Raw genomic sequence first — 23,672 nt, forward strand, 5'->3', positions numbered from 1 at the left:
TGTGTGTGTGTGTGTGTGTGTGTGTGTGTGTGTGTGTGTGTGTGTGTTTCAGAGGGTGCTCCATTCGCCTGGTGGGTGGGAGGTCCAGATCCAGGTGAGATCCAGACGTACTGGGGCGGGGCACTGCCGGGCAGCCGGCAGTGTGCCTGTGGTCTGCAGGACAACTGTCTGGATTCAAATCACTACTGCAACTGTGATGCTGACTATGACCAATGGTACTGTACATTATTGTGTGAGTTAGAAAAAGTTAGGACGTTTTGTGATGCAAGACAAATTTTCATGTGAAGGGACAAAAAAAGGTTTTATCTTATCTTGATGAAACCAATCTTTAGAATCTGACCTTTTGAATTTCAAAATAAAGTAAGCAATAATGCATGATCAGCTATCTTACAGAATACCCAATGCATAAAACATATAGGGTTTCCTCACAATAACATGAGGCAATGTGCACTTTACAGAGTTGTTTCCTATATTGCGACACTTTGGAGTGCACTATTGCTCAAAAGGAAAATAATGGAGGCTATGTTGTCAAAGTTTTATTCATTTTTTCCAGTTTAGCCCATGTTTCGATTAGTTTCACCAATGAGTTAACTGGTAATGAGTGAGGTGTGGATTCTATGGTTACCTGCACTTTAACATACATTGACAGTGATTATTGATAGCTTATTGATTAGCCATGCTAGTGTTATAGCAATTGAGATGACAATGTCAGTTGTTCGGTCGGTATAGCAATTTGGTCCATACTCAACTATTTGATGGATTGACATTAAATATTGGTAGTGACATTAATGACATTTTGTACATACATCCATTTACCCAGAGGATGAATCTTACTAACTTTAGTGTTATCCAAAAATATTGGGTCAATACTTTGATACTCTGATACTTTGGTTTATGACCAAATACCTGCAATACTAATGACATCCCCAACAGCCCCTGTACAACACTGTGTGTAAGTACAGCTGGCAACAGTAAATGATTAAAAATGTTATAACTGAAATGTAATGTTATCAAGACAATGATTTGGATGGACCAGCTATAAAAGGAAATATTTTAATGTTTATTTTAAAGACAGGTATAAAACAACGTAAGATTGTCTTTGAAAGGAAACCTTTTACTCATTAGAGTCAATGATTGAGTGGAATCTGTCCTACTGCTCCAATTAAGTCATTCATTAACAATTCAGTGTTTACCCCCATCGCATCCTGCCGTACTGGACAGAAAAGAGCCATGAGACATCCAGGATAAATCCCATGATATTCAAGCATCCCTCCATGTTTTATCCAATCCTGTATTTAAATCCTTTTATCCATGCTGTAAGCAATTCTGTATTTAGGTCACCTTCCCCAATCCTGGAACCAATTTTGCAGTTAGACTCATTTTCCCATATTGAAACCAATCTTGCAACTGTCTGCATAGCCAAAGGTCCTTCTCTCTATTATCTCACTGCCTAAATCTGTGCGACTTCTACTTTATTCTTATAGACTTTATCAGCCGTCAATCTCTCATCACATTCGCTGGCGCTGTGTGGGGCCACAGTCCTTTATTTATTTTTTGACAAAATTTTCTCAGCAGCAAAGCAACATTTGAAACACCACAGAGCTGAGAGAGTGAATGGTGGCGATGAATGTACAGATGAATCACTCAGTTCATGAGGAAAACGTCTGCTGAGACATGTTGTGTCAGCTGAAATGTCTTCATTTGATTGTCTACTTGTGAACCTCAATGAACAAATGAAGACAGTCGAGAGCTCAAGTGTTACAGTGTGTCCCACTCCCTCTAAAACGGTTTGATTTGAGTTCAGGTGGGCACATGTTTTACATTGTAATTGTACCAACTACTTCCTTGGCAGTGCACAAACACACTTACACAGAAATGACAGCTACTTTTTTTTCAACTACGACAAAGGAAAGACTAAACAAATTCTGTTAAAAGCGGAAGATGTACTTTTAGCAGGGCAGAAATGTGTTATTATGCTTAATTGAATGAATAGTCTGTGCTTAAAATGCCCCCTCCTTTTTGTCTTTTTTATGTTCCTCCTCTTCCTTTTCCTTGTCCTTTTTATCCTCCTTCTCCTACAGGGCTGATGACTCGGGTCTACTCGCCTATAAGGGGAGCCTCCCAGTCAGGTCTCTGGTGCTGGGTGACATTCAGCGGGCGGGGTCAGAGGCTGCCTACAGGGTGGGACCCCTACGCTGTCATGGAGACAGTAAGTCCATTTCAGTTGCTGGTTATTGTTTAACCTGAAGTTGGTGCCAATGTTAACACTTCGTTGACAATAGTGTTTTTATGGAATTTGAAATTATTCAATTAATCGGTTTTATTCAGCTGTAGAGACCATTCTTACTGACAGGTCCAAAACTGATGCTAAAAGGTACCTAGAGCGTCATAGTTTGAAGCTTAGAGCTACTGACCAAGCGGTCTTATTTGATGATTTGGAGGTGAGAACATGTTACATTACATTACAGTCATTTAGCAGACGCTTTTATCCAAAGCGACTTACAATTCAGATTCTATCACATACAGCAATTTTGTCGGGGGGTTAAGTGTCTTGCTCAAGGACACATCTACATTCAACTAGCGGAGCCAGAGCCGGGGATCGAACCACCGATCCTCTGATTGAAAGACGGCCCTGCTCTCGACTTAGCCACAGTTACCCATTGTTGAACTCTTGTGTGAACTGAACTACATGAATAACTGTATCCAGTCTTCCCCCTGCCATTTAACTTCTTAATGGCAAATTGGTTAATAGGCCAATTACACAAGCTAATTAGCAGACCACCAACTAAAATATGACTTAATTTGTTCTCTTTAATAACAACCTCTAGTGAAAAGCTATTTAATAAAACTAATCTAAGTGATTCATTTTACGTTGTTTTAATTGCCTCTAATTTCAGACTTCAGTTTAATGAGTAAATTAATTAATAAATAAGCACCATGCGAGATAAATCAACATAAATGAGATAGCGTTGCTGGAGTTATGACTTTGTTGTCAGCTAATTTGCTGAACAGTCGGTGCATTTGTTTACTACACGATTTTCATTATACAGCCATCACAATGAGATTTATTTTAAATAAGCTGTGTTCCAGACTGATATGTCAACTTTTTGAAAAGATAAATACATAAATGTACCCCCTTTTTAGGAAACAAAAGAGTAAGCATATGAAGCATTTAAGCACTTTGTTTGACACTTTCAGAGAACTTCTGGAACGCTGCGTTTTTTGACAAGGAGACATCTTACCTTCACTTTCCCACCTTCCACGGAGAGCTGAATGCAGACATTGCTTTCCTGTTTAAGACAAAGTCCTCCTCTGGGGTCTTCTTGGAAAATCTTGGCATCAAGGACTTCATCCGGATCGAACTCAGCTGTAAGTGTAATCTAAACAATGTTCTGCGTCATTATCAGTTTTCTTCTAAATACCTGGTAGTGGGAGACTCTCAAGTTAAAAGAGAGCAACAACCAACAATGGCATGATGATGTTAAAGTCCCTCTGTTTTTACTTTCATCAGCTGAAAGGGGAAAGATTCTCTGTGCTCACCTTAAAATCTTAGTTTAAGGTGTGTACATACAAGCATGATTTTGTGTCATCCCATTGTGGAAGCAGGAGACAATGTGTGGCATTTGTGTCAGTTGGACTTTTGAAATGAAAAAAAAAAGCATATTCATGGATTAGATTTTTCATTTTGGTTAAAGTGAGTAGATGTAATTTGAAGATTGAAGATCGAATCCTTGGATAGATTACCTGGATGACTCAACATTATGTTGATTTTGACACAGGGGAGCGCTGTTTATTTCCTGTTTTCTACTGAAAGTCAGAGTTGGTTTCTTTTTAACCATGACAATGCAACACAAACCGTAATGTTTCCCTACCCTTAACGAAGTAAACAAAGTACTTATTTTCACCAAAGTCATGATCTGTACCTAAACCTTTCCAAGCCTTAACAATAGAAAAAGAACAGAAATTGGGTTTATTTATTTTTTGAAGTTTTGAAAGGCACTTTTAAATGATGTCCTGCTGATAGTTGCGTCAGATCAGGAAAGGCTGAGACCTAGAATTAATGTTTGTCATAGCGTAATCATAAATGATTCTGCTGCAGAGGAAGGGATGCTTTTATGTTAGTTTGTTTTGTGTAAGTTGAAAAAGAAGTCTGTTGCATGAAATCCAGTGTGACAAGTGATCTGTGGGAATTACACACACACACGACACAAGACAAATGGTAACCCTCCTCCTTGGGGTAATCCTGGCATTGCTACAGTGACACGCATCTCTTATCTCACTGCAGCTCTATTACTGTTATCAATATTATTATTATAACAGCTGGTGTTCCTTAAGACTCTGTATCGTTATTACTGCTGTTAGAGTAACATGACTGGAGCTGGGTCAGAGAGCAGCCTCTCAATGAAGTCTCACCTGGTTCCACAATCCCACAGTGGTACAGCTTTACCTCCACTGTCCGTGTCATTCATGAGGGATGATGATGTTGTGTTCAGGCACAGATCTCACCTCTCTGATAACTTCACCCCTAAATGTGGAGTGTAGGCATGCTGGCAGTGTTATGATGGGTGAACGGACTCCATGTGGCCTTCATCCTCACCTCTCTTTATTATAGGTTAAGTTGTTAACCTAATAGAGCTGTGGAGATGAATGACTAAAGCATGCCAACCTACATTAGGTTTGGTGTTTCAGTCCCACTGTGATGGCACATACTTACAACCTACTTTAATAAGAAAGTGCACTGCATTGGATTTGTGTCCACTAGATGACATATGGTACATTCTCATGTCTTAAATTGCTTTCTGCTAAAAAAGTTGAATGCCATTTTTTTTATGTGATGTATCAGCAAAGTCAGGGTTGGAAAGTACATTTACTCAAGAAGTGTAGCTAAGTACAAATGAATAATGCAAAATATAATCAATAACCTTTACTTTACTTTAGTAAAGGTACAAAACTTGTACTTTTACCTGTTATGGAGTATTTCTGGTATTGCTACTTTTACTCTAGTAAAAGATCTATATACTTCTTCCACTTCTGAACAAAGTGGAGAACAGTGAAGTTTACGATCACTTATTATTGTTATTGCTGTTATCGGCTCTCTGAGGCTGTACTTAGGCACAACTTTGCTAACATAGCCTACTCACAATGGCAATGCTAAAATGCTCGGGATGACTAAAGGTACAAAGTACAATCCATCCATAGTTGTGGAGATATCTAACTCAAAACCACAGATGTAAACCTGTTTGTGGCGCTACAGGAAAAGTCAGGGTATCATTATTCATCCAAACATTTCATAACAATCTGTCCAATATTTGTTTAGATATTTCAGTCTGGAGCAAAGCGGCGGATCGTCCACCTGAAAAATGAATGGACCAGTAAATGCTATAATTTTGCAAGGCAACTAGTTCCAATTGAGAATATTAAGCAAATCATAGCCAGATGACACACTTGTCATTCACAGTGAGCCTACAAAATCCGCACTGGATGTGGAAATTGTCATTAGATGTGATTTCAAATATTGCAAAGAATGCTGCTTGCATGACGACTATGCAGAGCTGGACTGAAGAAGGTAATAGCTATAGACACGGTTGATACCACACAACTGCATGATCTCTGACTGGTGCTCAGGCTTGGTTTCAGCAGCGCTGGCACAATCACACAGAGAAACTAACAGATGTGAGTCTGTGGCTGCAGCCTTTCTGTCTAGCCTTGGACTGGTCTCTGGATCATCTCAGATCTGTGTCCAGCTGTCTGTCCATCCTGCCAGCAGATGGTCTGATGGGAGGAAGTGACTTCAAACTTCCGCCAACATATTGTGATGGAGGAACACGACTCACTAATGGGTTCATTGAAAGATGACACAGTCTAGTAAAATGCTTTTACATTTAACAATGTCGGAGAAAAATCCACATTTTTGTCTGAAGTCTGTTGTATTTTTACAATAAATAGTAAATGGTTAGAAAACAATAATATTTCTTAATAAATTCTTAAAGCTCCTTATGGTAAGATCATGTTTAAACTATTAAAGAATGTAATGCCCCTCCCTCTTCCTATTCCACCCACATACTTAACTGTGTAAGAATAATTGACAGAATAGGGTCTTCATACTTCTGCCATAGTTCCTCATTGGTTGAATGGATTTCACACAATTTCACTTAGAACGTCAGAAAATTCAGCAAATTCATTTTTATCATATATGAATAAACAAATAGAACTTACATAACACACTACAGTTTTAAGAGTGTCAACACCATTACACACACTGCCATGATGGATCGTTTAAAGTGTGTTATTCTCTGTGCAAAGACGGAGCTGGGAAACATGAGGGGTTTGCAATGTCTCACTCATCAGAGGACACCGTTATCTAAAAGTGTCAGGGAATGTTTGTTAATCAGCCTGGTAGAATTTGGCAGGAACACGTCAAACTCACTCTGCTGGTGTGACTGTCACCCAGGCATCCAAATGCTTCTTAATAAACAGTCTATGTGCACAACAATCTCTCTCTTTTACCAATTTCATTTGTTGCTCTTTCTTTAACTGCTGAAACTGTGCCAACCAACACCCTCCTCTCCAGCTGCTTCAGAGGTCGTCTTCTCTTTCGACGTGGGAAACGGGCCGCTGGAGGTTCGAGTGGAGACGAGCATCCAGCTGAACGACAACCGGTGGCACAGTATACGAGCCGAGCGAAATGTAAAGGAAGCATCGCTACGTGTGGACGAATTCCCTGCTGCCACGCAAGTGGCTCCTGCTGACGGACACAGTCATCTGCAGCTCAACAGCCAGTTATTCATAGGTGAGGGGCAGGAGTGAGTGTGCGTGTCTGTGTGTGTGTGTGTGTGTGTGTTTCCCAATGCCTTCGAAATGTAAGAAAATTGCAAAGTGAGAGAACTTAAAAGGTTTATTAGTGTTAGGATTTGGATTTTATGTTGAAGGGAGTCAGGGTGAGTTTAAGGTTATAGTAAGGATTGAGATTAGGCATTAGGGGGGAGAGTAATTTATGGTGTTTGAACATTAATCTCATTAGCAGCTGAGTGCAAGTGACAATTGCTGTCGTGTGTTATCATTTCTTATCTGTGACAACGACTATAGCAACACATGCATTTGCATTTCATGAGTGGAGGAATCCAGGAGATTAGTCTTTTTTGTCTCAACAACAAGCAGCTATTCAGATCAGTTTAACCTTGGTGGACTTTATTTTACAAAGTAAATTCTGCTATTTCTGCCCTCTTTTCCATTCAGTTCATACAGCATTCAGACAGCATTATGGGATCAACATTGTACTCTGTACCACAGGAGTCCCACATGGGCAGCTGGAGTTGGAGTAAAGGCAGATCTTCTTTATGGCAGTGTTGAGGAATCTTTGTGTAAGAAGGGCTATAGACTTTAGCATCTCATGACTTTTCTTTTCTACCTTGTTTGAGACACTTACTGTACCTCCAAGTCGTGGTGATATAAAGCTTTACAAAGATGTCACAGATGTACAGGACTACTTTCAGGCCAATATACGTAGATGTGGTGCTCTAGTGACTATTTCTGGAAGCAGGACAGTGTATGTGTCAGGTGTTTTTGGACAATAATGGAGCTCTATGGCGCAAAACAATAAGCCATCACAGGCTTTGGCTACACAGGCAATACTTTTTTGTACGACCTGGTCTCCTAAACATTACGTTCCCATATAAAGAAACTACGAAACTACTTTGTTTTTTGACGTATCACGAATACGTTTAGTAATGATAGTTTGGAAGTCCGTGTAGGTAGAAGGTCGGGATGGACGGTGGGTCAAATAAACACAGTACGTTTACCCAGGAGACCCGTGTCCCGTGTGAAACCAAAAGTCATTATTGACCTTTTTCAATTTATGTCCGTAACTTAAATAAGGTATCAAACATAGGCCTACTTATCTTAAGCCAAACCATGATGTCTTACCAAACCAAGTAGATTTGTTGCATTTTTGTTTTGTTTCAATTTACGTTTCAAAATCTGTTTCTTAATTGAGAATGCAGTTTAATTATACAGGAACATACTTTTGAGACAGGGTTGTACATTTTGGGTCAACTTTTGAACAATTCCACTTTTCTCTCTCTCTCTGTTCCTCTCAACTTCATCAGCTTAAAGTTTTTTCAATTCATCTCTTCCACAGACAGATTCATAATTCTGTTTACCCTCTCATCGTTATCTGTCTAACTGTGTTTGAGTGGATAAAAATCCAACTTACATTCATTGCAGGCTTTATCTTCGAGCAAATACTGTGGGTATTCGTTAATTTGTAAACAAGCATTCTGAAGAGAAAATCAAACAACAACTAAGGATGAGATTGGAGAGATGCAGAGAGAAGGAGGCGGGCATTGATTGACTGCCAACAATAAGCTAATAATCCATCCTGAACAGCCAGAAAGAAGTGATCATGTCTTTCTCCTGGTTATTGCTGCCCGGGTTGGTGTTTACCGGCAATGCAGAGATATTCATATGTTTGAATGGAAATGTGATGGGATTATGAAATAGACTGTGGGATCGAAAGTTTGTGTTTGTGTTTGACAAATACTTGATTCACTGCAAAAAGCACTTGTTTTGGAAAGTGAAGGGCCATGTGCTACAGAAGTTGTTATTGTTAATCCATAATGTTAGCAGCCTCTTATCTGTGAAATCATAAATCGCTACACTGCAGAGACTACTATACCGCTATCAATAGTGTGTCCTATTTGTAATATATAAAATTGATTTGTAAAACTAAACAAGACAGATTATTCCATATTTTAAATTAATGAGCCGTAATATTGCTTAGGTTGAATTTATACGACACAAAGTTATTCTGGTTCAACTTTATTTATTGCCATAGGAAGCTATTCATTTTGTGTACACACTGTAACAAACATCCTTGTATGATCTATATTTAAGATAATACTCATATAAATACGTTATTGTATTGGTGTTTGTGTTGGTTGTGAGCAAATATCTGTGTTTATGACAACAAAGACAGGGGATAAATTGTTGCAGGAGGTCAGAGCTCCTGAGAAGACTACATCTGACCTCATCTGATCATCTGGAAAACATACATCTATCTGTATACATTTACTGGTGGAGTGTTAGTGTGTCGGAGTGTTTCGGAGAATGACTTATATGATTTATAATCAATTGTGTGCTCAGGATTAAAGGGTTTGGGCATAAGGGCTCTGTGGTGCGGTTCATACTTGCGAACGGTGGATGTTGTTCCGCTAGTGTATAGGTTGACATTTTATTGCACTTTTGTAGCCTAAAGGTGTTCTTTAATTTACTTTACCGTTATCCGGCAACACCACTTTTGAGGTATGTAACCACAGTAATGTTTACTCAAAGTACATTTTAATTGACCTACCTTTTACCTTTACACAAGCACATGTTTACACAAGTCATTTCACTTGACTAAAATACTCTATTCCCAGAGTATGTTAATGAAACACCATGAGGTGAGCCTCAAAAGCTGCTTTAGTGGCTGACATCCTTACTGTCATGTACAGTGGTCTTTTTTTTGAGTCCTGCAGGACTTCTTTCTCTGGCAGTTCCTGTCCTTTGTTTCTCTCCCTCTGTCAAAGTTTCTGTCCCTCACAAGTATGTTATTGGTCTTTTGGGCAAAGTGCACCAAAACGTTGATCTTATTTTGCAGTCCCAACCAGTCTTTTCTACAAACTTTCCAGTTCAGGTCTTCCTGGTTAAATCATCATTTAATAAAAGTTCACCGTGCATGTTTCTTTGATTCAGTGGAACCAAATGTTTCTTTATTGAGCCAACAGAAATTATTAATTACATTTCCCGCTATTTCAGCTCTTAGTGTGCTTTTTGTGTTTAATAACTGTTGCTGCAGATGGAAACTAGAGGCGCACAGAGGTTAGAGATTTAGTGTAATGAAAAGCTGCTCTGGATGAACATTTAAAGCTCCGCCAGACTCAAACTGTGAGAGTAATACCCTGCCAACTCCATTTGCCAAGAACAATAACAACTGTAATGCGTGGATGTAAAATAAAGACGCTGCCAGTTTGAACTCAGGGAGAATTGTAATTTGTCCAATTCTAAACTCTGTGAACAGTGTGAGGTTGTTATATTAGAATGCTAATTGTCAGGTGAAAAGAGGAAGAGTTTCTTCCTCTCGCCTGTTAGTGGAAAGAATGAATATCGGACACCAGATGGCTCATCATCCACAACCAGCCAATCTACTGTACATCCAGCACAGTGATACAGGAAGTGACAGTGTCTCAGTGCCCTCATAGCATCCATGGCCTTGTGCTGCATTGGCAACATGTGCCTATCAATCATAATTTACTGCAGAGAAAACTAAAAAATATAGACTCTATTATACGGAGAGAGAATGAAAAGTGAGTGTGACCACTGTTGCCAGATTGGCTGTTTTTCTTCCAACCTTTGTTCTAATTTCATTAGGCGGGAAGACATTTTTCACCTTATACGGCAGCTGCATTCTCCCGTTAAAGAGAATCGCAGGATCAGAGATTACAACACAACAGACTGGCACTACAACACAAAGACATCTACGACATAATGTCTACAAGTTCTGTTGATAATGTCTGTTCATTTTTTGAATGTTTTCAACTAAAATACCAGCAATTTTGTACACATTGCACCTTTAAGCTCATTACATTGAGGCTAAAACTTTCTTTTTCCTTTTTTAAAATTGCTATTAAGTGAGCTTTGTAATAAAAATGTCATTAAACATTAAAAATTACATCTCTCCATGTAATACTTTTTGGGTTGTATGCAGAATTATCTAAAGGACTTGGTGGAGATTGTTTTCTTTTTATAATTGTTACCTGATTTGGGTTTGCTTGATTATAAGAGGCATATAGCTGAGATGCTTTTGAACATATGACTATTGGGCAGGTTTTAAGCTCTGATTGGGTTACTTGGTGTCAGTCCAATCTGGGGAAATGGACACAGCGTGCTAGTAGTTGTGTGTAATGTGTACAGTATCTGTTTTTGTTTGCAGGAGGCACCGCCTCGAGACAGAAGGGCTTTCTCGGCTGCATCCGCTCCCTGCAGCTGAATGGTGTGACTCTGGACCTGGAGGAGAGGGCGAAGATCACCCCAGGTGTCAGACCTGGATGCCCGGGCCACTGCAGCAGCTACGGCTCGCTCTGCCAGAACCAGGGTCGCTGTGTGGAAAGAGTTAATGGTTTCTCCTGCAACTGTGACCAGTCAGCCTACACTGGAGCCTTCTGTCATAAAGGTACATGCATTCAAATACACACTGGAGACTCAATGCCAATAAATACTCTGATATGCTATCATTGATGTTCTGTGCCTTGAAGTAATAATTTAATGTCAATACAAAACGGTTTTCTCCTGCTTCCAATGGATTTCTCTTTCAAGATACTAGTAATGTGAACTTTCATCACAAGTACAGATAACATGATTTCCGAGCTGTGAAGTTTAAGTTTGCTAGAAGATCCAACACTCTCGGATTCAATTATATTTGACGGACAGATTGACACATTGGACGAAAAAGCCTTAGAGAGACATGGTCTGATGTCATTTTAAAGATAAAACACAGTCTCTCCTCCAACTTCAAGTTCTTTAGTTTTTTGTCCCAACTATAGCCTTGACCATTTATTTTCCTTGTGAGTAAGAGATGAGAAAAGCACATTTAGCATTAAGTTCATTACTGTGTCCAAGGAGGGCAGATATGCTGTATGCCATAAAACTGACACGTTTCTCTGGGTAAAGAAAGAAAGAGAGGAGAATGATATTGCCGGTTTTAACGATAACAATTATACTCAAACTGTATTTTAAATGTCGTCATTTCAAGCACTGCATAATGTTCCTATAATATTAAGAGACACAGAAGGTATCTGGTTGTGACTACAACAGTCATATCTTAGTGATTACGTTAACGACAGTAATAGGGTAAAAGATTTAAGAAGTTACATGTGATGTTTTTCTGTCCCCTCAATTTTGCATAATTGTCCTAGTACCTCATTTCTTCATGTGTTATACTGCACCCACTCAACATTGAGTTTATAATATGTCTCTCATATGGTATCAGTATAGTAAGTCTTGACTCCTGCCTGTTCTACTGCTTTCTATTGCATTTTACCAGCTTAGCCTGTGCGCTCTATTCAGAGGCTATCCAAACAAAGGGGAAGAGATGTGTTTGCCAGTAGTCAGAATCTACATACCTTTAGCAATTTCTCTACATTTAAAAAAAACGTGATTTTTATCTGGCTCACCGTCCCTCGTTGTTTGTGTAACTAATGAGAAACTCTACTGTTGCTTTGCCTGTCAAGCTTTTTATTCTCACACAGTTCCCAACAGTTGCAGATTTACCACCTGACTTTGGTAACAAGTGGTCCTTGTTATCAGACAGACGAAGACTAAAGCAAGCTTTTCATTTATGAAACTGTTTTGCCTGCCTGCGTGTCTCTTCCAAATGTTAACATCTGAAAAAAAGCTTTCTCTTGCTGACTTTTTAATGTTTCTAGCTGACTATTAGAACAATCATTTTCTAAATGCAGCACATTTTCATTAATGTGTGTGCTGACACGGGGGTTTATCTTATAGCTTTACAGAACACAAGTATGACCCATCCCTGGTACTTTAATGTGGAGCAGAGGACAAAGATGGGACTGCTTTCTGAAGAGGATCCTTCAGTCGGCAGACATTAGACTGACCCTGACTGTCTCTCTCGTTCACTGTCTGCACAGCTTGGCCTCTCGACGCTCGTTTTGAGTGGTTCATAATGAGCCTGTTCTGTCCTGAAGGTCAAGCATCGGGATTATGTTAAAATACTCTTCTAGCCCACCATGCCATTGTGTCGACCATGCGATGCATCGAGGGCTCGTTGTACAGTGTTGAAAGTCAACATATCACACACTGTCAGTATGTAGACATATTATTAAAGAATATCTCAACATTTTGTAGAATACACTTATCACGTTGTTGCCAAGAGTCAGAGAGAAGATGAATACAACTCTCATGTTTGTGTGTTTTGCAGCCAGCAGCTGGTTATCCTAGCTTAGCATAATGACTGGAATCAGAGGGAAATGGCTAGCCTGGCTAAAATCTCCCCACCAGCACCTTAAAAGCTCACTTATTGACATGTTGTTTTGTTTGTTTTTTTACTTGATTTTTAAAATCTGAACAAAATCCAAGGCATACAAACAACTTGCGGTTTTACTGATGGTTATTACTGGTTCTAGGCTGGTCACAGTAAATGGAGTTTTGAAGTCATCTCCTAGAACATCAGCAAAATCTTCTGATTCCAGGCAACCTGAACTGGAAGTTATTTCCCTGCATATACTCAACCGAGCTTTCTGATTCATCTAGCATCGTGACATGAAACAACAAAGAAGCTATCGAGCAAATGAGCGCAGAGAGGGGAATAACAAGTCCCGCCCCTGCCAAACAGTGGCAGTGCACCAAATTTACCAGTTAAGAACATTCAACAAAAAAGTATTGGATTTTAGACATGAAATCGAAAATGGCCTTGGTTACAAATAAAGTGCGTTTATCTTAACAAACTACTTATACGTTGTATATATGTGTGGTTCAGTTAGCTTTTATATGCTGATATTGTAAATGCATTTTTATTATGTTTCCAAAATATTAAACGTATAAATCAAATAAGAAAGATATTTGTATACTTATCACGTCTTTCCTTCCATATCCAGTGACGACAGTTTATTACCGATGCAATAGAGAGGGGCATGTCAGAGTGAAAGCCACACATAGGAAGTTCACTTATCAATTTTCTAACTTGCAGAGGTTTCAGCCAGCTTTAAGTCATCAACGTCCGTCGCCTACAACTTCAAGGAGCCCTATGAACCCAACAGGAACAACAGCACCTTGCCTTTCTCCATCTACTCTGATATGACGCTGAGAGGAGAAAACATCTCCCTGAGCTTCAGGACCAGTCAGTGTCCTGCTCTGCTACTCTACGTCAACTCTTTCTATAGGGAGTACCTGGCACTGCTCATCAACAAACATGGTGAGGACAATGACATTTTTCTTTTCTTCTATTGGTTTTACCAGCCAGCCATTTTCTTAACTCTCACTCGATTTATTTCACCCTCTGCATTCAGTCTGTCATCCTCTGCTGCCCAAATCTTCACGCAGTCAGGCTAATTGCTATAGTGCAAGGTTCAAGGAAAACATTAGGTGCAGTTACTAATTTAATTCTGCTTGCAGCAGGGGATCCTTTTTCCCTTGTTCTTGCCATTGTGATTGTTTATTGTCTTTACATTTTCATCACTGGCTTTGCCATAGAGCTTCACACAGCTCTGGTTAGCAAAGAGCTATGCCAGCATTCCTGCATAGCAAAATAGGATTTTAGGAACTTGTAAATATGAATGAGTTACATGTTGTTTTTTTGCCAGTGTGAAGTTGACTTCAGGTGTTAGAGATTTATGTTGTACTTTTCAACAAAAACTAGCAAACTGAACCATTGATGAACATATTTTGTGGGATCCTTTAAGCCATTAGGTGAAATGTACTTTTAATATCATTGTTATGATTTATTTATGTTTGTTATAAACTCTGCTGTTAGTAGAGGTAACTTTCAGCTTTTTTTAATTAGTGAGAGAAATAGCCGAAAGGTTTTGTATAGTTTATCAAGTCGTCATCAGGTATCTGCCGTCTCGCTAAAGTGTCTAATTATATTCCAGAGAGAGGTTTCTTTTGGCTGCACCACAAAGGCTTTTCTCATGTTTCTCTCTATTGCTGCTGTAGTAACAGGAGCCTTAGCTGCTGCAAACAAAGACACTTTACTATCCAAGTCACTCACTCAGAGTGTGAAACTCTCTTTGCCCCCTGCAAGATTGTTTTTATTATCAAGATAATCTGGGAATTGCTCCCTATTAGTCTGTGGAAAAAAGCAACATAGTGAGTCATAATCAGAAAACATTATTGAAAAGGTCATTAAGTATTCAGGGTTAGGATCTTTGAAAAAAGACTATTTCCTATCATTGTTGCTAACCAGTTAAGTCTGCATATATCTTGGAGTATTCAATTATCTCAGCGACATGGAATTTATTAAGTGTATCACTGTAAAAAAAAGAGGGGAGGGGGGGTAATTTAATATTGGAGAGTTATTCATCGAGATAAAGTATTAATCCGCAAAGTATTAAATAGTTTGTAGAGTCTTAGTTCAGCAGCTGGTAACTTTCTGGATGAAATGTCTCTTTTAAAGGAGTGAATATGTCTTCTAAGATGTTCAGAGCCAGAACATGGACATTTTCTAAGGATAAAGTGCTTAGTGAATCAGAGACTGGTTAAAATGTGTCTCTTTACGTTTCTCTTTAATTTTAGACATGTTTGTACCGATCAGACACTGTAAAGATTAAATCAGATTGTCTTGCATTTGTATCGTTTATGGCATGGGCTTCCCTTTGTTGTTGGTGATCAACAATTGTAGTGTATAGTATATATAACTTAAATAGTTTTGAGCACTAGCTTGTATTACATCAGTTTTATGTCTAATATTCATTATTCAGTGCCCTACTCAAATTGCCCCTCAGGGACAAATAAAGCTCTTCCTGAATGTTGTAATTTGACATTATAATCGAATAGATTTAAGTTAAAATCATGCTTCATTACTAAGAAAGAAAAGACGATTGAAACTTGATTGTCTGTGATTTTGTAAATGCTTGCTTTAAATAGTAAGATTGTGGTGTTCTGTGTTTGCAAAGATGAGCTGGAATTGAGGTACAAGTTGCACAGCAGCAGAGATGTGGAAGTGATGGGGAGCAGAGTCACCAACTTGGCTGATGGACGTCTGCACACGGTGATCATCAGGAGACTGGCAGACACCGTCTCTGTTCAGGTACACACACATAACTCACACTGTGTCTCACAGATCACCGCAAACACTGTAAACCAAAGCGTAGAAAGACATCTTTTTGAATTAATTTCGCATGCTCAATGTTCCTTTAAAGGTATGTCATCCAAAAATGCATTACATTGGTAAATAAACCCACTGCTCACACTACACTCAATAATGAAAGGAAGACTGCACAGGGACACTAACGCACCCCATGGTTCATTCTCCCGCAGCAAATGAATCATGTTTACATGTATACAAGTACCTATAGCTTACTTATGTTCCTCCAAGTCATAATATGATCCAAACTGGGATACAACTTTGTGCAAAGGAGCACTTGATAAAAATAATTTTGAATAATCTACATCCTGGAATGAAAATAAATGTAAGGTTGTCCTGAGCCCATCCACAGGAACACATGACCAATCCAGGAATTGTGATTAATAGGTATTGGCTATAAATCCAGATGTTTGCTCTCCAATTGACAGCTGTCATTCATCCTGTCATCCCACTGTGCTCAGTTAAACACTGACCAACCACAGAATACAGAAACATCAGCCAGCAGTTTCAATTAATGATATGACGGTGAACGTCGGCAAGCAATAATCTTCACATTGTTATATCATCATAGGATAAAAAGTTATGATTAAAGGATCAATCCCATCCGGCGTGCCAGTGGATATCTCACCGCGGGCATCAAAATGTCTGCAGATATTCCTCTGACTAAAAGCTTTTAGAAACCTGATATAATAGATAGATAAATAAATCCTACTTTTCCTCTTTGTTTGCCAGCTACTTTCTATCTCCTCCTTTTCAGTGGCTCCCATTTCATCTCAGGTTGATCAACATTAGAGGATGTCTTATTGATAAATGATCCACTAAAATCCAAATCTCTGTGTTTGCAAGCAATGCATCACGCACGCTCTTTTATTATAAAAGTGTCTCTCTCTCTGAGGCATTTACCATCTCAGAACCTGCTCCACTTCTCTGCTCAGCTACTGTGAACCACTGTGTCTCACGGGTCTATTGGTTTCCAGCTTTGGGGTTGAATCCCATTTAAACATGATGCAGGTCAAACCAGAGGTTCAGCCTCCGGCTAGCTTTTCATGTGTAATTGCTTCCTTCTCTGCAGCCATTCGTCGTTTCATCACAGAGCATCCTTTATTTAAACACTTAACAATAGAAAGTTGTCCTCCACAGTTTGTTGCTGCTATCAGGTTTTGCTTTCTACCTGCTAAACTTTTACCTTTACAGATGTGACATACATTATCTTTCAGATCGACCAGAATACCAGGGAGGACTTCAGCTTGACATCTGATGTGGAATTCAATGGCATCAAATCACTCATTCTGGGCAGAGTGCAGGGTAAGTGAGGCTCTCTTAGCTCAGACTCCAGTACTTAAACAGACTCGTTTGAATAACAGCACTGAGATGTTTGGTGCCCTATGCGACAAAACACTGTTCTGGAGCTTTATGCTGTTTTCTATTCATCATGTTGGGTGGACCAGAGGGAAAGCTGCAGTCTGAGCAACAGCTGTGGTGTTTTTTATAAACAAGTTGACATCCATATTCAAACGGTCACAGAGAGAGCACTTTACTGTGGAGATGCAAAATAAGAACCTTAGAAATGACAAAAGGTTGAGCCACCCACTTAAGTCGCTGTTATGTGGCATTAGATGCATTTTGAAGGGAGGTAGGGAAAGTATCTGTGCAAATGGCATTGTTTTCTCAGTAATACATAAGTTGACATTATACAGTATACGTTGGCGAACTTTTATCTTTGTTATCGAAAGCGGTGAGTAATTCAGTCTTCATGTCTGTCTCGCTGAGCGGGGCTTCAGACAGCTGTAATGGTAATAACTTTAGAAAAGGTCCTTCACTTTGTATGGTAATGAGGAGAGATTGAAAAGAACAAATTACTTGGAAGATTGGAGTCAGCACCCGGCAATATAGCATAACAACCAATAAGTCTCAGCTGCTGTGTGTGGGGTCAAACTAAACCAGGAAGTCAGACAGTATAGTTCAGCCTCTCTCTGCCTGACAGAACATTTTACGTTCACATCAATCCTGTTGTCCTCAGGACTGATCCGTCTGTCCCAAGCTGCTCTTAAAGGGGAACGACTTTGTACCACATTTGTGATGCCTTTGTGTTATTGTCTGCTGTGTTTACTTTTGGACAGCACCAAACAAATGCTGTCACAAACATGTGGGTCTGTCTTGCTTTCATTCACTTTTCTGTCACTTTGGTGACCAAAACTCCTTGACAAATAAAAGCCATTCAATTGTTAGCTGGTGGAGGGCCAACCAGCAGTGTTTGTATTAAAAGAAGTTAAACTGAAACAGAACTAAAATCTGATCATCCATCTGTCCATCCATCCTTTTTTTAACCTGCTTATCATGTTGAGGGTCTCTGGAGCTGGAAACGTAGCACATATTGGGTGAGAGGCAGAGTACATGCTCGACAGTTTGCTGATCAAAAGGTCAACTGGCTGTTAATTATGCCTGCTTTTACCTACTTTAAGTTTATTGCTTTCAACATACAATAGTTTGGTTTATTTTCTTTCTTACATAATATGACACAATTTGAAAGAATGATAAGAAGAAGAACCAGAAACAGAACTGAATTCTATAGAATATCCCAACCTATAGGCTTAGAATTGATGTCGGTCCTGTTTTTACATTCAGCTCCTTGAATTTTTTTTTGCTGTTGACCCAGAGCATGTTGCTGTGTGACCCAGCCTTCCCTCTGCTGAGCCAGAGGACTCGGCAGTCATATCAGTATCACAGAGGCAGCCAGATAGTTGATATACTGTCACTCCCTGCCAGCGCTGTCATCTATCAGCCTAACTAATGGACCAGGAAAGAATGGAGAGACTGAGCTGCTCACACAGAGTGAGAGAGAAAGAGAGAGGGAGAGATGAAGAGAGGGAGGGTGAGATAAAGATACAGAGAGAGGTGTAGGTAAAGGGCAACAGCTTGGTGTGGGTGGACAGTAATCCTCAGTTTGTGGATACAAGGCCAGTGTTGTCAGTGTAAGGTTTAACGGCTCGCACAAACATCAAACACATTTTATTTTTTATTTTCATTTATTTTTTCTTTATTTTAGTTTCTTCATTTAAAGAAACACTACACATTACAGTATCTCTTATACTTACTTTTAGTTGTTTGGTTCCAAATATTGGGGTTTTGTTTTCACCATATTCATAGATATTCCTCATAGATATTATTACAAATATAGCATTTTTGACAACATAATAGCTAGTTAGCTGTAGTGAAGCTAATATTGAGAAAAAGTCTTCTAATCAATGAAGAAAAAAAAGGTACACTAAGAGCCAAGACACACTGTCGCCGAATAGCGCACGTCAAAACAGCCGCCCCTAGGCGCATACTGGCACTCGGTGCGCCACGCCACTTCACACCACTGTCCTATTTTCAGCCTCTTCTTCTCTTCTTCTCTGCTCCCATGGCAGCTTGACTTCCTCTCCTCTCGTGTATATTAATGAATAGTTGAGGAAAGAGGTTTTTAAAATTGAGAAATATCTCAACCCACAATCCCGTCGTGATAGAGTGCTGCAGAAATTAATCCTAAATTCTGTAAATGAGTTAACATTTTTGCACTTTTGTCGAGGGAACCAGTGCGAAGCTAACATCTGGGGCTGGCCTATGAAAATACGTCATCCCTGCAGTAGTCTATGAAGACATTGGCAGGGGCGAGCCATAGCTCTGAAAATCTGCTAGTGAGCGTCTCTACATGATTTTAAGGGAGTGCACACACGGAAGAAGTACTTACTCAGTTATTTTACTGTACAAAAAGTAGTATTAATCATGTAAAAAAGAAATAGATGCGCTGCAGCATTGCGCTTTCTATTGGTGCTAAGGGCGGCACATGGTGCGCACCGTGATGCCACGAGGCACTGCGTCTACAGTGTTTTTTTTAGTTGTTAATTAAATCTGTTGTGTCATTACATTTTTTCTCCCGTCTCATTTATTTGCCTTCCACCTTGCAGGCTGCTCAATAGATATACGTGTGTCATAAGATATATAATTCAAAGTCAAATTATTTCCTGCTGCTCAGAGGATCACATGCAATTTAAAACTTAATCAAAGCCTGATCAAATATACAGCTGATGAACAGCCCTCTCCAGCCAGGCCACTCTGCAGTAGCCCATGTGGTGAAAGGTTGCTTCTCACCGGTAATAACTTAGATGAGTGGCATTAATGTGCTGTGTAATCAAATTGCACTGCAGGAATAATTGTTGTTCACACTGACATTTATAGTCATTGAAGATTTTATTTAGCACCTTCTGTCACAAATAATGACATAAGCGCATCAACCACAAGTGAGACTCAGTGGCAGTGTTGTTTCTTTTTCAAAGTTATGACAGCTGGGAGGCAATCTGGTGAGTGACAAAATCCTGAAAGTTATAACTGTTAGTAGTGACATACGCATCATCAGGTAAAAATATTCACTTGACTCCGCTCTTGGAACATGAAGGTATTCACCCGGCACTTTCATACTATACAGCAGGGTAATTCAGCTAAATTGTTCAGGGGGCCACATTTTCAGTCCAATGGCCGCCGCGCCGCACTGCACTCATACGGCGGTTACAGCAGATAATGTCGCACCCATGCTCAATCCCCCTCAGGCTATAGTTCTATCAGCGCTGTTGCTATTGTGCCTCCGCCCTTCACCGCAGCTCCTCGGCCAAGCGAGGACAGAACTGGCAAGAGGTCTGTGGGTTAAGCACTAGCCCGGCATGGACAGCACTGAGGCTGCTATGCTGCTGGAATGACGGTCTGACTGGAGGATGTAGCCAGTCCGGCAGCTGGGCGGACCCCAGAAGAGGCCCATGCAGGGCACAAGACTGCACATGTGCGCGGGGATCAAACCAATAGCGACAGCCTTTAGAGGGCGAAGCCTGTACGATTATAGAACCAGACTGCAGTTAGCATGCATGAATATTATAGGAATAATTGTTTTAAAACATGGCCTTCAACATTTAAAAACATGAAAAAAGCCTTTGAACGTGATGTGTGGTTTTTCAGTTTCATCCAGAGTTTTATTTTGCACAATCATTTCCAGCAAGTTTTGCAGCATCAAAATGGATATTAAAATAATTAAGAGTTAGATAGATACCACTTATCATCGCAAACGTGCCCTCATCAAGATAAATGTGTATCACTGGTTTATGTCAAATGTGTAATTGGAACTTGCTGATAACGAATGCGTCTTCTCACTCAGTTTCTCTCTGTATTCAGATTCTGCTGAGTTGGATGGAGAGCTTGTCAGCTTGGCCTCTCTTGGATTCACCGGCTGTCTGTCAGGAGTTTTCTTTAACTCCATCAGTCCTCTGAAAGTCGCTCTGCTGCACCCTGACAGCCCTGATATTGTCAGTGGCCCGTTGGCCCAGTCCAGCTGTGGTTCTTCCTCTCCGGCCAATCCATACGCGACAGAAACCACACACTCCTTATCAGGTACAAGAAGCAGATTCGGTCCTTATATCCCATATACTGAATATCATGAGGCAACCAGCCCACCCGTCTCCCTTTCTGGTATGTCTTCAATAGTATTCTTAGGGCTGTTCATTAGACTTTTTATGGGCTCATTAACCATCCTCCACGGTAAGCAGACAAAGTGATGGCACTACAACAGATGAGATTAGTCAGACAACTCTAGTGAAGTCCTTTGAGGCTGTTCCGAGGCTTTCAAACAAGCACTGTCTGCACTGACTGATGGTTCTCACAGTGACTCTATCTATCCCCATACACTCCTTTACCTCATCTTCTTTGTTCTCCTGCTTCATCTTTGCTATACGTTTGCTTATTTGTACTTTTTACCTTTCTTTTCTGGACTCTTTTTCTGCTTTTATTGTTTGTTTTTTCTTCTTTGTCTTTCTCTCGACAGACCAACCTGGTTCTGTGGATCCAGGTCAACCTTTAGTCAACGCCATCAGGAGTGACTCAGCACTAATTGGAGGTAATGCAATTGATTTTAGCAGGAGTAAGTAAATATCCTAACGGTTGAGGAAGTGTGTAAAGAGGGTTTGCTCTTTGTTGACAAAAGAATTTTAGATTTGCACTTAAATGCAGCGTTCAACTCAGTCAAGTGGCATTTTTTGTCGCAAAAGTTAGTTTGGTTTACAAAAATGTGAGCTTTAGAGGTGTTGGTAATTCTAAACTTTTCTAGCAAACTGCCTCCCACCTATAGCTCCATATTTAAAGGTGCCTTTTGAAGTTTTCTTGTAAACAAAGTACAGTCATATTTACATTGATTGTTTCTCACTAAAACCCAATGTCCAGTCTCTGTCTCATGGTATCCTCATACAACGGATTGTATGATATCGGACTAAAAGTTACTCTTCACTTTTAGGAAGTTTTCAAAAAGCCACAAAAGCCGAAAATAACCTTGTTTCTTACGTTCATGCATGTGATTTTAAATCAAAAGTCCTTTCGTGGTTTTTTTTAGGGGTGATTGCAGTGGTGATCTTCGTCACTGTGTCTGCCTTGGCGATAATGGCCAGATTCATCTGCAGCAGGAAAGAGACGTATCGAAACCAGGAAGTCAAAGCAGCACAGCCTGAAGATGGCCACGAGCTCCCCTTCAGCAGCCAGGCAGACTCTCTGAGCGCTCCCAGTGAAAACCAAAAGGAGTATTTCATTTAGCAGGAGCCCGGAGCGCCCACTGACCCGCCAGGACAGAGCTGGAGGATTCACCGAGAGCTCAGTCGTTACTAGACACACAGAGCCTCTGAGCCTCTGAGCCACTGGATCAATGAGATGTGAAGTCAAAAACACAACAATTTATTAAGGGTTTCTTTAGTTCCTTTCTGCTCTCAATTTAAGGATTTCAATATTTCAAAAATGTAAATGGTAATTTGTGTGCTTAGAACAATAGTTCTCCGATGTATTGAAAATAATTTATCAAACGGAAAAATGCAGAATTAATGTGTTGATCAAAACACAACTTTGTTCCAGTTGAACTAAACGTTGGACTTAATTTATAAAGCACTTTTTCTACAAGGACGATGCACTTTCTTTGCAATATAAGATGTCAGAGCCATACACTATCTGTCATAATATGAGAAGAATGAGCGGAGGATTGACATTTGTGTATCACATCTGGACATAAGAGCTCAGCAAAAGCAGTTTCCGAATTGACTAAAATCCATCTGTCATAAGCAAACAGGATTTCAACACATGCTGTATATATGAATACAATAGTAAAGTCACTTCTTTGGTATTATCTTTCAAATTTTAAGACTTTGAGTTAGTCAGAAAGCTTTTATGTTACTTGCTGTGCTTTTTCTTTATATCATGAGAAAAAATAAAAACTTTACAAAGAGACCTGGATTTATTTATTTGTTTTTGTACTTTTACTTCTTGCCTGCACCACCTGCAGTGAGCAGCCGGCACCAGCAATCTCAAAGTAACTTTCAACAGTGAAGCTTTCAGCAGCACCGACTATAAAACACTGACTGTCTGTCACCTCCTCCGCTCTGCCAACAATTAATGTGCTTTTGCAGAAGCATTAATCTGTGTTTGCCTGACAGGTACACTAAAACATAATAAGAATGAAAAGTAAACTAAGAGATGATATTGGAAACTGAATGAGTTGAAGAGAAGCTGACAATGATATATAAATGATGCAATGCAAACCAGCTATCCAAATATTAATACTGGATATTTATACTTCCTTGTCTGCAATAATTTAAATCCTGGGTTATGAAAAAACGTTGGAATTGTTGTTTTTCCTACATTCAGAATGATTTCATGTTCAATGGTTTTGCTTCCTTACTGCTGAGGTATTTGGTTTTTGTCATCCACATCTGTCTTCAAGATGTTTTTTCTAATAAACAAATGTCTCTTTGATACTGAA

The 23,672-nt window shown here is 39.7% G+C and overlaps 1 protein-coding gene across 2 annotated transcripts in view; it reads left to right on the plus strand.

Moving 5' to 3' along the window:
- LOC116390124 (contactin-associated protein-like 4) overlaps positions 1-23,140 on the plus strand; it is an 80,782-nt gene extending 57,642 nt beyond the window's left edge. For both annotated transcript variants that reach the window (XM_031859449.1, XM_031859450.1), the window contains exons 14-24: positions 53-215; positions 2,082-2,209; positions 3,199-3,369; positions 6,572-6,790; positions 10,970-11,209; positions 13,742-13,966; positions 15,666-15,799; positions 17,074-17,161; positions 21,056-21,271; positions 21,702-21,773; positions 22,263-23,140. In XM_031859449.1, the coding sequence (XP_031715309.1) occupies positions 53-215; positions 2,082-2,209; positions 3,199-3,369; positions 6,572-6,790; positions 10,970-11,209; positions 13,742-13,966; positions 15,666-15,799; positions 17,074-17,161; positions 21,056-21,271; positions 21,702-21,773; positions 22,263-22,459 (1,853 nt within the window). In that variant the 3' untranslated portion in view covers positions 22,460-23,140. The remainder of the gene's footprint in view (positions 1-52; positions 216-2,081; positions 2,210-3,198; positions 3,370-6,571; positions 6,791-10,969; positions 11,210-13,741; positions 13,967-15,665; positions 15,800-17,073; positions 17,162-21,055; positions 21,272-21,701; positions 21,774-22,262) is intronic.
- Positions 23,141-23,672: the final 532 nt, after the last annotated feature.

Source organism: Anarrhichthys ocellatus, unplaced genomic scaffold (assembly GCF_004355925.1).
Source record: "Anarrhichthys ocellatus isolate YVR2014 unplaced genomic scaffold, GSC_Weel_1.0 scaffold22, whole genome shotgun sequence".
Lineage (NCBI taxonomy): Eukaryota > Metazoa > Chordata > Actinopteri > Perciformes > Anarhichadidae > Anarrhichthys > Anarrhichthys ocellatus.